This window comes from Lathamus discolor, chromosome 2 (genome assembly GCF_037157495.1).
Source record: "Lathamus discolor isolate bLatDis1 chromosome 2, bLatDis1.hap1, whole genome shotgun sequence".
In the NCBI taxonomy this organism is placed as follows: Eukaryota; Metazoa; Chordata; class Aves; order Psittaciformes; family Psittacidae; genus Lathamus; species Lathamus discolor.
Window position 1 is genome coordinate 43,281,075 of NC_088885.1, and position 15,502 is coordinate 43,296,576.

Consider the following 15,502-nt stretch of genomic DNA (forward strand, 5'->3'; position numbering starts at 1 on the left):
TCAGAGAGCCTTGCTGTGATAAAGGTACCCAGCCAACCCACTCAACAGTCATTCAGCATGGAATAAAATATTCCTTTTTAGAAACAATATTTTTCCTGGAATCCCAATATGAAGTATGGGGAACTACAAGAATCCAAAAGATGTCCTTACTTACATGTGGCTGCACATCCAACAAACAAACTTTGTTTTTAGCTAGAACTGATCGAACGGAGTCTAAACTTGTGCCGTAGTAGTTGTTCTTATACTCGCCATACTCGATAAACCTGTGGCAGAAGGTGAAAACAACTGGAATAATTTCCATTTTCTCCAGAAAAAAAAGACAGAAATTATCAGTTTGGTTTATGAGATCTAATTCAGGAGCAAAAATAGTTGACTTTACATGAGAGTTTTACCGTGTTTTATAAAGGAAATGCTGTCAAGTACTTCAGCATGTCAATTTTAAGAAATCTTCTACTTTCCCACTTTCAAATCAGTAACACCTGCTTGTATTACAGTTCAAGAGAAAAAAGTACTGTAGTCCAACAGCCCACTAATGTTTTCCATCACCTCTTTTTCTGAACTAATGCAATGCAATAAAACAGTGGATAAGCTAAACAATAGAAACTACTGAAATTTCATTGCACACTACAGAATATCCAAACTCTCTGTCTCAGAAGAGGAGGAGGAGCGACAATGGTGCTAATGGAACCAAGGCGGCTGGTTATGTGCTATAAAAGTAAAAGCGCTATTTGCCAAAAAAGCAAAGCACAGTTTGAAGTTTCAATAAAACCCACAGCTTTGTGTCTAATACACTTTTGCCCTCTGAAACACTGGGGCAGAATTTCAAGCTACAGTTTTTTACAGGCTGCTGGAGAGCACGATGCTACCATTGTCTTCATCTTAGTTTAATTTCTGGAGGCTTTACAGGCAGGGGCTTCATTGTAGATCTCTAAACTCAAAACCAGAGGAAGTGCCTGGCCTGAAAGAGAGCAGAACTACACAAACATTGACCCAGGCACGTTTGCAGCACTACCAGGCCCTCCCTCCCACCCTGGGCTGCAATGCTTTATTGCTATGACAGATGATGCTCTATTAAGAGTGTTCCCCCATCCTTAACACCTGCAATTTCAGTGTCTTCTCTTTAGGAGCTGAAGTACTGAAACTACTTAGAAGCTTAGAAACAGTTGTGTTTTCACATACTGCTTTTTTTTGCTCTATGTTTTTGCCAGCTGCTTGTATTTCAAAATGTGATTTTAACACATCCTCAAAGCACTGCAACTTATACTGACTTTGATTTCTTGTCTAAAAATGCAACCAGCCCTATTTTATATTAAAACCATTGTTTTTACTACAGTTCTACTTAAAATCTTATTGACATACTTGTTATTCTGTACGTCTGTCTCAAACAAATGCTTGGAAATGAAAGTGTATTCAACACCGTCACTTTCTTGGCTTCTCCTTGGACGGGTAGTGTCTGCAGTTTGAGTAAACGAAGGAAAAATAAAGGAAAGACGCACAAAACAATGTAATGCAAACCAGTTCAGGAAACACTGAAAAGCACACAACCCTTGTGCAATATTAAGTGTAGCAGTTCCCTCACTTTTGATGGGCCTGAAGCTGCTCTGGATCTGGTAGGCAGCACACGAGCACATGACAGGATTCAGTTTTAAAAGCATGCAGGAAAAGCAGGAAAAATCCTACTGGACAAGTATCTGATTATCATTTTTATTAACTAGTGGAAAAATCCAGTAAAATGAGGACAGCTGAATAATAAAGGGAGCAGCAGTCTATAACAATTACTCCAGCCTTGCCACTTGTTAAGTGTATTAAGCATATGAGACCATAAAGGGAAACAAAGCTCACCAATCTGATTTATATAATAATACATTCATTAACACTACTTGTAGCTGTGGTATGTGAAGCATGATAGTAAAAAAAATGGGGGGTGAACTTTATGGTTTAGTGCTTTTCTTCTTCTGGTGTCAAAATCAAATGCCTTTTTTCTTTCAATAGCTTTGTGGTATTTGCACTTCTCACTTTCCCTAAAGTACTAGGTATAAAGAGTTTGCTTACAAATGAAACTTATTTGTGGGGCTGCTGCTCATAGTTAACAAACCCATTCAAAAGACCTATTTAATATAGGTTGTAGGTTACAGCATTATGTATTCTTCCTTGCATATGAACATACACAACTTGGTTGCAGTAACAGTTTGAAAAGCCATTTGATATCAAGTTCTCCTTAGGCTGACACAAAGAGGAGCATTTCCAAGACAAAAAATCCAGTTCTCCCTGCAAGTCCTGACTTACTGAATTTCAGGGAGAGGGATTTCTTTATGTGTTTGTTTTAAACTATAACCACAGATTTGGAAGAGAAAAGAGAAAGGCAGCTTGATGAATTCTGGCACTTTTTTGAGAAATAATTTTGGGCAAATAACTGCATATGCTCCAACGTGTTAAATATTTGCGAACATCTGGCCTTTTTTTTTGTTGTTGTTTTCAATACCCAGCTGAAGCAAATATAAGCAAAAGAAATGACTTCCAAAACCCAAATGTATTCATTTTTCATTCATATATATACAATATATATTCAAATTCATTCATATATATATACACTGTATAGAAAACCTATACTTGAAAAAAACCTGTGACAGTATCAGAATGCTGGACCTGTATTTTTCAAAGATCCCGTATGGGAAGCACAAGTACAAGCAGAAAGCAATCCAAGAACAGAAGTCTGGAACTGTCAAGTCCTCCACGTTAAAGAAAACCCAGTAAAGTGCTGCAGAAGTTAACACAGCACAATGTTACTCAATGTTATAAAAATCATGCTACTTAGATAAGGGGAAAGAGGAAAAATAACCCCCCAAATCAACTTTCCTAAAGCTAATCAAAGGGATTTAATTAATTTATTCACAGGATCACACTGTTTATCATCAGTCTTCATTTTCAACCTGTCTAATATACAAAGACCATTTTGCTGAAAGCAAGCACTGGTAACAGAGTACATTTCACTTTTTTACAGCCAAATCCAGGGTGTTCTTCAGCTGAGTTTCATTTACTAAACCTCGCTGACATCAATCACGTTAAACTTGTACTAAAGGTCTCCTGCAATGCCTCTGAGCCAAAATGCCCTATCAGTTTAATCAATGCTATTTAAAATACAACTGCAGCAGCACTTTCAAAATTAGAAAAGTGATCTGGATGCCAAGCACGCATTTAGAGACCCAAATCTGAAAGTGCCTTAAGGTAATGCAATGATAAAGGATAACAATGCGAGCTTCGCATTAGGAGAATTGAAGTGTATTTTTACTTACGTGGCACTGTTACCCCGTAATGCTGGGTGTCGCTGATCAGCAATTTCCGTTTAAGTTCATTCAGCCCAACCCCTACAGGACCTGAAAGAAAGAAATCATGCGGTTTCCCAGCAGCCAGCTCCCTCTCATAGTCAGGTATATGTATTCTCTCGGCTAAGACTATGTAGCATACAGCTATTATATATACTGGGTTTTAATCGGTCATTTGGAAACGCCCATGGTTCAAGCCTCTGCTAGAGCACACAGCGCTGACAAATTTCAGGTGATGTATTTGGCAGTTGCTCTGCTCTGACTTTATTACCGAGGAAAAATCAGTGAAAAAGTTGACAGCAAAGCTAACTTTCTTTTCTACAGCAACTACCACCAGTGTGCACCCATCTTCATCCTCAGCACTACTAGAGACCCCGGCAGCCTTCCAGCACAAAAACTGGTTGGGCTATTCACTTTGCCAGCATATCCCCGACTCACAGACTAGAGGACCCCAGCTGCCACGCACAAAGTCCCCCTAAAGCCTCTGCAGCCCGTGTGTCAGCACAGCCTCTTCCTCACTTCCCTCCAGCTGCTGCATCCCCTGTCCGCACCAGACTCCCCTGAAGGCAATGATCCCACCTTCTCCCCACAGGCCTGGGAGCACCTTCCAGAAATGGCTGCAGGCAGGAATACTGCCTGGCCACTGGCCGGCTGTAACTCTCCTTTTGACAACCATCCGCCTTTTGGCTGTGTGAGGGTGGCATTGCACAGCAGGAGAAAGGAAGGGACAACACTCCCCAGGTCACAACCCGTTTGGGATGTTTGGGCTTCTTTTTTTGTTGTTGATTTTCTTTTAAAATATGCTTGTCTCCTGCCTGCTGTCTGAACTGGTCCAAAGCAAATGTTTCCTTCCTCACATGGCTGCCAAAGAGAGACCACTCTTGGAAAAAGGATGGCAGGAAGAAACAAAGACTGCATGGAATATTTTTGACCCATCTCCTCCACCTCCATTTGAGTACTGCTGTCCTAGAACCTACTGACCAGATGCTCCTTTTGGCTTTTAGGTCATTCCTAATCCTTAGCCATTTGCCGGTTGTGCTTTAGGTCTAAGGAGAGCACTCTGTCCTGTGAGGTCTCAAAGGCCCCATGGGCAAATGCTGCTTGCTCCCAGGAGCCCTTCATGCAGGGTTCCAGCCCGCCTGGCCCCTTTTGTGGGGGGGCCATGACGTGTGTGTGAAGAGAGCTCAGCTCTTCATGCTCATGTATCTCTGACAGTGCAGTTGCTTCATTTCTGCAGAGCCAGATCAAGAACAGAATGCAGAGGAGAGTGGGTCATTGGAACCACATCCCGAACAATAAAAGGATAATACATGTGGTTTTAAGGAAAATTCTTGCTCTTCTAGTAAAAGTGGCACGTTTACACATAGAGTGCTTCTTAACAGAGATATTTTAAGCATTAGAAATAAAAAACTTCATAAACATTGCAATGAAGTGGTGATGTATTCGTTAATTACTAGTGAGTCAAAAAGCAAGGACTGATGCTTAAGCACCTTCAGGTGTGTATTTGTAAAAATTACTATCCATCTGCCCTGTCTGAAGCTGGAAACACACAATGATGAAAAGCAAATGCTTGCTACTTTGCTGCTACCCCCAGACTATGGTCTCTCTGTAAAATCTTAAGAGTTTCTGCATTTATAGTTTCTATATGTTTACATAAGTTAAACACACAACTACATTTCAAGTTTCATCTCTGACCTGCCTGTAAATTAATCTATCAGTATGTATAAATGTTTATTTAATATGGTGTACAGCAGCCTCTACTGGTGTATGTCTGCAGAGGAAAGTAATGTGCGATGTACATAATGGTATTACTTCTGTTCTTATTTAAAAAAAATAATCTTTTTTTAATAATTTAGCTACTTCAGGCAAATATGGATTCTTACAGGAAAAATAATTAACACTCTAAAGATTCCCTAGCAAGGCAGAATGAAACAAGTGAAACCATAATTTTAAAAACCACTGTATGCCTTTCAAGCAAAAAGTGTTTCCCATCAAATCTACACAAATATTATTTCCTCAGTCTACATGCTGTCAAATCAACAATATGCTTTTAGCTCTATTTATATATAAAGAATCCAGGCTTCACTTCCTGCGACAGATGCTTTGGAAACTTAGATCAAATCTGTTTCCAGACCACAACCTCACAACTACTGTGTCTCCAATTCCAGATTGCCGTTTTAAAATCCTCATTAAATTTAACTACTGAAAGGTATAAATTCTTTTGCAGTGCTGTCTTTTTCTTCAGTTCTAACTGTGGCATATGGATGCTGAAGGCTGATTCCTAATTAGCAACACCATCCATTATGCTGATCTTTATACTACATCTCCCAAGTGTAATATATGCTCCTATTCTGAATATTCTTTTCATTTTGATGCAGCAAAGATGCCAGTTTCTAATAATTGTGTATCTTAATGCAATTTGAACTCAAGAAGAAAATAAAGCATCAGGATTGAAAAGGACAACCAGATTCCTGTAGCAAAATGCCAGGCATGAGGGATCCATGACTGTAGCATAGTTCGGTTTACTATAAATAACCCCAGGCAGCAATACTTAGTGTTAGGGTGGTAGCTTTAGAGATATTTTGGTGGGGGTTTTTTTCAAGGAATATTTATGTTGCTTGCTGTTGCATGTTGAGCCATGTAAGCTAAGTAACGGTCAAATCCTGCACAAAAGGACTGTAATGCCTGCCTTCCTTTATTGAGGGACATTTGCAGAATTAAACCACCAATCATTAAAACTTGCATTACATGTTGTATCATTCAGAGATGTCTGAAGGAAACTGAAACAACTATTTGATGTAAGTTCAGGTCTCAGAGGATTTAACCCAACCGGCCATTCTTCACTCATACATACACACTGAGCTCCTAGAAGTTTATCTGAAGGAAAAAAAAAAAAAAAAGAAAAATTGGAAAGCAGTCTTCCAGAAAAGATTTTGGGAATTAGGTGATAACATCCCTGCTGGGATCATAAAGACCCTGTAGAAAGCATGCCTTGACAGAGGCTCTGCGTCTCAATTACTAGTACAACTGATCAGTATAATGCAATCACTGCACATGCATGTCCGACTGTAGCTCAATGGAGAAAAGTAGAACCTCATTATTTTGAGTTACAGTAAACTATAGCTAGTACTGGGAGTGTACTTCTGAGATCTGCCATTCACTGAAGCGGGATCAGTGAGTTTATGTTCATATTCTCATGTGCAAGGCTAGGCAATGTGTTACATCCTATGCATTCACTCCTGAGCCATGCAAACCTACACAAGCCTTCAACCTGGAAGGTTTAACAAAGATGGCAATTAAAGGTCTCTTTCTTCATTGTCCAGATAGTTTACCTGAAGTAGTGTGGCCATGGGAGGCCACTTTCCTGCACTACTGCTATATATCTATTAAGTCTCTATAAGCCACTACTGAACACGTGTTAAAGGCAAGTCAGGAAACATGGAGAGTTAGGAGCCACTTCTGTTTCATTCTCCCCTGCTCTGAGACAGACCTGGCCCCCCCATAGCTCCTTCATGATAAAACCAGAAGTGATAGATTTTTTTCTTTAATGTAAGCAGTATAACAATAGAGAACTTTTCCAGATCCAGACTCTTTTTGTTCTTAGTGATAACACCTTCGTACGGAGTACTGACAGCCTAATTCGGAGACAGCAGACAGCTGCACGCATTCTGGGGAAAAGATACCTACGGTTTGCTACTGCTGACCTTGCTTTATCCTTCAGGTAGCTCTGACTTTACACAGCATAGCTAAAACTATACTGCGTAAAGTTATAGTACGTGGCACATCCATTCTGACTCTTTGGAAATGAAATCTGTGCTAGTTGGGCCCTCACAATTACTGAAGCAGAATCCTTTGTGAGCAGGACTTCTCCCCCATTAATGTAAATGAAAATTCTATTGTCTAAATAACAGGTTTCATGGTAAAATATTCTGCCTTTGCCTGATAGGGCTGCCAGGTATCATGCTTAACAATGGTGTAGGCAACATTTCTGAAGTAAGACTTCAAGGATTTGTTTGCAGCCTGGGAACAGTAAGTTACCAAAAAATAACTGGTGACATGATATTAGATCATTTTGGTTTTAGCAGACTTATCACATTTATAAAAATTAAAAACATGACAGAAGCATCTGTATCATTATTGCTTCACATGATCTGTTATTTTAGCCCCAAGGATAAGCATGACTTTATTAATGAACCTACATTTGCAGACAAGGTGGAATTGTGACAAACTAATACATCTAGCAGAACTTGAGACTAGTATATATCACACTACAGGGTGCTAAAAATTACTCTGTGTGCAATTTGCTTTCTGTAAATTGAACTAGACCGATTTAAAATGAAGCCAAAAGAAAGTTCCGTTTCAAAGTTGTCAAACCCCTTCCTCCTACAAAAGGGCAAAACAAAACCTAAAAAACCTTCCAGCAGTAAATTATACATTTAGGCCTAGCGAAACAGAACAGGTATTTAGTGCCCCCAATTACAGCTATGAATTAATTATCCATCCCTTTGTTTCCTGGTACTAACATCCAAATTATATTTGACAGATTATATTGAACGCTGCTACTGGCACACAAAAAAGCTTTTTAAATGTGTTCACTTCTACTCTACCTGTATTGCTTAGCTCTGCTAGTTTTTCCACATTTTGCCCAAGACATTTTTATGGTATTGGCCAGACTTAAGCTGCTCTTAATATCCAGAGAAAAACATTAGAATTACCAAAGTCTGCAATAAATTTCTGAATTGCTTTTGTCACTGAAAAAGCACACTTTCTTCTTTTGATTTATTACAACAAAAATCAAATGAAATCTCTAGGTATGCCTTAGATCAGACATATGCAATTTGTTATAAAATGTCTACTTATCACACTTTTGCACTGCACTCTGTTGATGTAACTGTAAAATCAACTCAACCGTGTTATTACTTGTTGTATATAGCCCACAATCTCACAGTGATCACACTAATAGGTGGCTGAATTTTAGTGCTAGAGAGTGACAAAACTATTTATTAAAAACTAAATTTAACGTTCCCTTGGATATGGGCAATATAAAAACACAGCTACTCAATAATTTGTAACAGTGCCTGGTAGAGGGTCATATTTCTCTGCTCTGCTGCTTTCAGAATGAAGGAAACTTTACTAATGAAGCCTCAACCTATGTGCTACTGCAAAAAAAACAATAAGCAATGAAACGTTTCTCATTGTTACTTTAATGGTTACCTCTGACAGATTCAAGATAATGTACTTTCACTTTTTTTAGGAGACTGAAGCAATGCATTTTGATTAGATAATAAATGCTGTGGGGAAGCCATGGCAGTGACAGAAAGCTGACTAAGGATGACATCTTGAGCCTTCTGAAGCTGTGCTTGCACCCATTCTTGGCCTACAGAAGTCTTACCTCTCAACCACCTTTCTCTTCATTTGTCTATGTATTCTAACACGGCAGATGGCTTTGTTACTTTCCACTTTATAAATTTATTTATTTATTTATTTAATATATAAAATTATATAGATAAAATTATTTATTTAATATATCTATCTATTTATTTATTTATTTATTTATGCTGACTACAGGTATTTATTCTGTTCTTTTTAAATATATTGATCGGTCTTCTAAGAGCAGAACGCTGACCTCATTCTTTTGAGTTTTAGTACAGCTTGACTGTCAGGTTCAGACTAGTAACCATAGTAGCTGTATTTTAATATCTCCCCCTTTGGTTTAACAAGCCTTTAAACATGATCTCCTAAAGCATCCTTATATGCAAGCTGGGACATCCTGTCTAGAGAGGTTGACTACTAGACAGGTAGAAAAACTGGATGGATGACCATGTTCAAAGGGGAAGGGTTATTAGTCCGTACTCTACTAGGTGACTCATTACAAGTGGAATCCATCAGGTATCTGCCCTGGGACATACTCTGTTTTGTATCTTAATCAATAACCTGGAGGAAGACACAGAATGGGCCCTTGTCAAGTTTGCAGATGCCAAAATGGGTGATGCAAGTGACTTGCTCAATGGCTTCCATTCAGAGGGATCTTGATATGCTACAGGCATGGGCTGGTAGAACTTTGCGAAATTTAATGAGGACAAATACAAAGTCCTGCATCCGGGATAGATTAAGCCCCACAGAAGTACATGCTGTGGACTGACTGGCTGGGGAGCAACCTAGATGAAAAGGACTTGGGGGTTCAGATGGGCAGTGAGCTAAGGAGTAGTCCACAGTGATTGCTGGTAGCAACTAAGGCTAACAGAAGACTGAGCTGTATCAGCAAGAGCCTAGCCTGTAGCTAGAGGGAAATTATTCTTCCTTTTTAATCATCACTTGTTAGATCCTGAGAGGAATAACTCTGTCCACAATCGGCCCTGCATTACAGCAAAGATGTTGATAAACTGGAGCAAAGCCAGTGGAGGGCCTCCAAGAGAGCCTGTAGCTGAAGCACATGATCTGTCAGGAAAGGCTGAAGGAATTGAGCTTGTCTAGCTTTGAGAAGTTTTCAGGGGAACCCTTCTGACTCCTGTTGAGAGGATGGAGGCCACCTCTTTACTGAGGTGTGAGATGGCAAGACAAGAGAAGACACGGGAGGAAGACAGGTTCCCAAAGTTGTTGTCATCAGCTACTCTGAGTTCAGTGTTAATCCTGCTGAATGAGAGGCTAGAGCAGGAGAGAGCTTAAGATCCCTTCGAATTTAAATAATTTTGTGGTAACCACTGTGTTAATCAGCAGTCCTATGTTTTATCAGGTCAAAAATGAAGAAAACCAACTTACCAACCAAAACTACAAGCCTGTATTTGTCATTAGGTTGGCGTCTATATTTTGCAACTTCTTCATATGTTGGGATGTCTGCTGTATCATACTGATCACTCTTCTTGCACTCATACATAGATTTGTTTGTTTTTTTATCTTTTCTGCTAAGGCGAAAGCTTCTTCTAAAGCCAGCTGCAATAAGAACAGGATTTTTTCAAAGTAAGAAAGTAAGTCTTCTCGAAACACTTGAAAACAGTCTCTTCCAAATATTGGAGGATTGGTGCATGGAATAAAAAAACATATTATATGTTTAGTAAGCCAGGTCATTAGAACAATATTTTCCTGCAGTTTAAACTGTATCAGATGCCTATTTGAACTGCAATATTAAGATTACCAATAAAATCATAAGTTGCAACAAGCTGCAAAACATAATTACAGTAAGTTGTTAACATATTTAGATAACTTGAGTATCTTACACATTAGTATGCATACACAAGCAAGTTCATGCAATCTGGACACTCATATCACACTTAATGTTTTTCTATTAAAACGCCATGGCACACAGACATCAAGTACAACATACGATAGAAACACACCTGGTAGTTGAAAGGGTTAATGAGAATTAACCTTTGAACACTTTTTTTTGTGCTTAGCTCCATGCTGATAGTATAAAGAACTGCACAAAGCCTTTCCTGAAGATGTTTAAAAGCAAAACCAAACACTGTTAGTTAAATTCCAAAACGCTATGAAACATCTTATACAATATGGTACCCATATTTCAGATATGTTAGCATGCAATTAAAAGTTAATATTCCTACTAAATTTACATTTACAGTTGCATCAAGAGTGTGACATCTACAGTGGCCATCTAGAAGACCGGACATTTCACGTAACTTTTAAGCACTCTCAAAGGAGATAATCATATGTATTTTCAAACAGAAGAGCACAAAATCCCCCACCCTTCTACAGTATATGTCAAAAACTAATTTACTCCTTTGTTAATTATTACCTTACAGTTTTTAAATAAATCCTTTACATTGTATTATAATTTACAGGTATCTCGACGGCACCACTTTTGTTCTACAAAGGAACTACAGGAAGTGCTGCAAAGGATTGCAAAGCTGATGTCATTATTTGGGGGTAATAAAGTAAAACACAAACTACAATACCAAAAAAATCCCAACACTTTTCCCCTTCCCCCAGCACATTTCGTAGGACAGCTAACGTGTAAACTTTTGGTGACCCCAGGTTTTTCAGCAACATGTTTTCATAAACCTGTAACAGCATTTATGTTTAGGTGTTTGAGAAGTAATCATATTAGAATTTTTTCTGCAAAGTTAGTATATGGCAAATTCAAGACTCAGTTCTGCAAGCATTCAGAAGACGATCCGAAGAAAAATCCTACAAGGCTTAGTTACAGACTTAGCATTTTGCAAACACAGAGCTTCACTTGGCATAAAACATTACAGAACATGGGTGTCAGAGGATGTTAACCAAATTATTTATTGACATGAATCCCTATACCTATGGGAATCTACAACATATGCATATGCACAAAAAAAGGAAGAAAAATGTCTTTGAGAATAGTGGTGTCAACCTATTCGTATTCAAAATATGAGTAAGTAAAATGAAAATTGATGAAAAAGGAGAAGAGCTAGCATCCACAGAAAAGGCTGACGACATTTTGGAGAGCTACAGTTTTGTCTAGACTGAAAAGGACATGGGCTGGGATAGAATAGGGACCAAAACAGAAGATACAAAACCAAAATGAAATAAACCAAATAATGTTTTATTATTTAAAGAAGAATGCTAACACTTAAGTGACTGCAGTCAGAAAAGCCCTATTGCACTTACATACCCAAGGTCTAGGAGGTCTTGTCTGCCCTAGGGTGAAGTCAGTGATGAGAAGAGGTTGTTTTCTTCCCACATAACTATACCTAACTGTATAGACAGTTACACAAAGAAAGGTTAACAGTAACATTAGCAATATAGACGTGAAGTGAGCTACAGCTTTCCTGAGGCCTCATCTAAAAGGCTCCAGATTTAGAAAGAAAATAAATAAGCTGCCCTAAAAGCAAGCTGAAAATGGTTCTGATGTTGGGTTTGTTTGTTTGTTTTCCTGTATAATCATTTTATGGAATAATAACAAAAGAATAAAAGAAAGAGAAAGAATAATTCTTCACATTTGCTACTAAGCAGTTTACAGAATTAAGAGTTTAGTCACTCTAGAAAAGGTAAAGAGTAAGAGCAGTGATCAAATGAAGTTAAACCAATTGTGTCCACTCCAGTTTGGTATGGACCTTACAAATTCCAAGATCTCTGTGCCCAAGTAGCTGTCTCAGAGTGCCATTATTGACAGCTTCTTAACCTCATCTTAAATGTCAAACTGCAGAATCTTTAGGAAAAATCTTCATATCAGTTCAATCTCTGCTGTTAGGTTTTAGTAAGCCCACTTCCAACTTGTTCTGCTTTTCTCCATCCACTTCATTCAGATTTCATTACCAAACTACCGGGTGGTGGTTTAAGAATTTTCATTCCTTCTTCTCTTAAAAGAGTTAATAAAAAAAAAAACAAAACAACCCAACCAACTCAAAAACCCAGATATTTTTTCCTTTTCTTTTTTTTTTTTTAAATCAGATAGAAAATCTTTCAGTGCTGTCTTCAGGCTGCAAGGATTCATCCCTTGTCACTTTCACAGGGTGCATACGAAGCATCAGTCTCAGGTGATATGGTTCCACTGCTAACCTAGGTTTCCTTGATTGAAACATTTGATATTTCTGTGACTGAAACTCACTAGTAAATGAAAATAGCAACAATGTCCTGTATATTAAGAAGGTTCAAAACCAAGTTCAACTAAGACATTATGGAAAAGCTATTATATTAATTAAAAAGAACAAACATGGGAGGCAGAGATAACAAAGATGATTTCCACTGTGGCTATTTCTCTGCAGTGTGCTGGTGAAGGTGCTCTGTAAAACTACTGAATATTAAAAAAGTGTGATATGCTGGTTGCTTTGCCACTTTAAGACTATAGTCAATTTGAAAGTTGTTTTAACTGCTCCTCAAAGCCCCTACACAGAAACCCAAAAAGCCTGCTTTATGCAGCTTTCAAACCAAGGAAAACACACAGTTCAGAGAGGAAGGATGAGACCAACATTTTTATGATATTGTTACCATGCTCCTGGAAACATAATTCTTTCTCACATCTGCCATTATATGTCCTCATATATGTGGCTTAGATTTATTGTGACCTTCAGAAGCTATCTTATAAAAAGACATTAATAAATATTTACTAATGAACTCTGCATTTAATACTGCATTATATGTTGGGCAGCCATAACTACAAAAGGATTAAACTGAACTGGAACAACACTGTGCTTTCAAGCAATAAAAACATTCATGTACAAGCAAAAAATATTCTGCTAATGTTGGCATTTTACAGTTTAGGAAAGATGAAAACCAAACTTCATATACTTAACTATCGAGCATTATTAAAAACATAGTGAAAGTCACTAAGGAAAACCAAAACCAATACTGATATGCAATAGGAAAATAAAGTCATATAACATGATTAAGCTTAAAAGTAAATTCCTATAAAGAACAAAGGGAAAAAAAGCATTGCTTGCCCAGAACATTTTATAATATAAACCTTGATGAATATGAAAGGAGCTGCAGGCTACACTGTCTGTGGAATATCGATATCAGCAGAGATTAACCTTAGTTGCCAAGTACGCAGACTATAAAATAAAAGGGGAAAATTCTGTCACTAAAGCAACATAAAATTTTGAACACTGAGAAGCTTGCACCAGCTCACCGGCTTCAGCAGCATGACCAGAAGCTTGCTGAACATGCAAACCCATAAACTAACAGTGGAATGTAACAGATTTGGTGAAATAAGAACAGCCTCTGGGAATAAAATATGAAGAACAAATGTTCTCAAACTACTGATGTCTCCAAACCTCAACATGAAATGAAAAATCAAAAGCCACTACTAATGAACTAGATTAAGGTCCAACAACAATCCAAGAGAAACTACTTACATCTCTGAGAAAAATAATAATAAAAAACCCCCAAAAAAACCCAACCCAAAAACCAAAACCAAAACTAGCAGGAAAGTGTGATTATTGTTTTAACCACTAGCAATATATATTTCATCATTTCAGAACACCATCTTTATATTTACACAGAGAAATCCACTTGGACCTCACAGCAGGAGTCCAGACTGGAACAGGCAATGCATGAACCGTCTTCCTTAAAATACTTTAAAAAAGGGTGCTGATATAACTTACATTAGCTGTGCTAATTTAGACTTAATCATATCATTCGAAAGAAGTGAACAAAAGATTGCAACTATGTTGTGTGAATTTAAATCCAAATACATTCATGAAAGTATAAAGTTAATTTTGCAAAATGAGAAAAATTATACTAACAGGAAGCATTATAATTTAAATTCACCTATGCTTCATAAATTCACCACTAAGGCTTCAGAATGCTATAACGTACTTACACATGCTTTTGTTCATTTCCATTCATTAAAACAAGTGCTTAAGTATGTGTTTAAATTATGTATATTCTTCACTGCAGTCTAATCTTACATAATTTAGAGTGAACAAATGCCGGCTAATTGTAAATGCATTTACAAGTACTTTTTGTATTCATATTACTGACAAAAGTAACTTTGGTACCATGGTCATTATCTAGGTTTGTATGAACACAGCATTTTTACTAGATATTTCTGGATTTTGTTTTTCTTCCCCCAGATATTGGGATTTTTTTTATACTGGCTTGTATACTAAGTATTTCTATTGTTACACAGGAACTGCACAAACACAGAGCAGACTTCTGCTTGCTTCTGGACTGATTCCCAGCTTGCACATTTAGACAAGGTTAATAAAAATATAGATTATGTCTGGATTTTTAAGACAAAATTGAGAATAGTAAACAGATTATATTCATCTATATTTACTGTATGTTCATAAAGGTTCAAGTAATGTAACTAGAATTCAAGCTTGGCAAAGACAAACCTCAATGTTCTCCCCAGCAATTCCTCAGGAAATTACTGCAGAAACATACAACACTATACTGTGACTTAAATATTAGAATTTGGTGAAAAACCATTACATTTATCTGAGTCACTTTAGAAGAGGGGGTTCAAATTAACAGCAGCATAACCTTGGACATAAAAGATCTGACCCCAAATGGTATGGACATTCTGCTTTATGAAAGCTGCCTCTTCTGTTGCTCTTCATGACCACTTCATGTGTGTCCAAAGTACATATCCTTTCAGAGAGGGTCAGGTGTTCACAAAATATCCTGAATCACTGCACTGAAATGCCAACAAATACACAACCGATAACAAGCAATAAAATGAACTGAAAATTCATTAATTGATATTAGAATTGTTGTAGTTCATTTGATTTGATTACATACTATATCAAAAG

General features: G+C 37.6%; 1 protein-coding gene across 3 annotated transcripts in view; it reads right to left on the reverse strand.

Moving 5' to 3' along the window:
* The window catches only part of MPP7 (MAGUK p55 scaffold protein 7), a 156,229-nt gene that overhangs the window by 6,162 nt on the left and 134,565 nt on the right, over positions 1-15,502 (reverse strand). For 2 of the 3 annotated variants that reach the window (XM_065666648.1, XM_065666647.1), the window contains exons 12-16: positions 10,083-10,253; positions 6,072-6,200; positions 3,294-3,374; positions 1,360-1,453; positions 155-263 (exon numbers count right to left, since the gene is read on the reverse strand). In XM_065666648.1, the coding sequence (XP_065522720.1) occupies positions 155-263; positions 1,360-1,453; positions 3,294-3,374; positions 6,072-6,200; positions 10,083-10,253 (584 nt within the window). The remainder of the gene's footprint in view (positions 1-154; positions 264-1,359; positions 1,454-3,293; positions 3,375-6,071; positions 6,201-10,082; positions 10,254-15,502) is intronic. The other variant, XM_065666649.1, reaches the window with a different exon arrangement.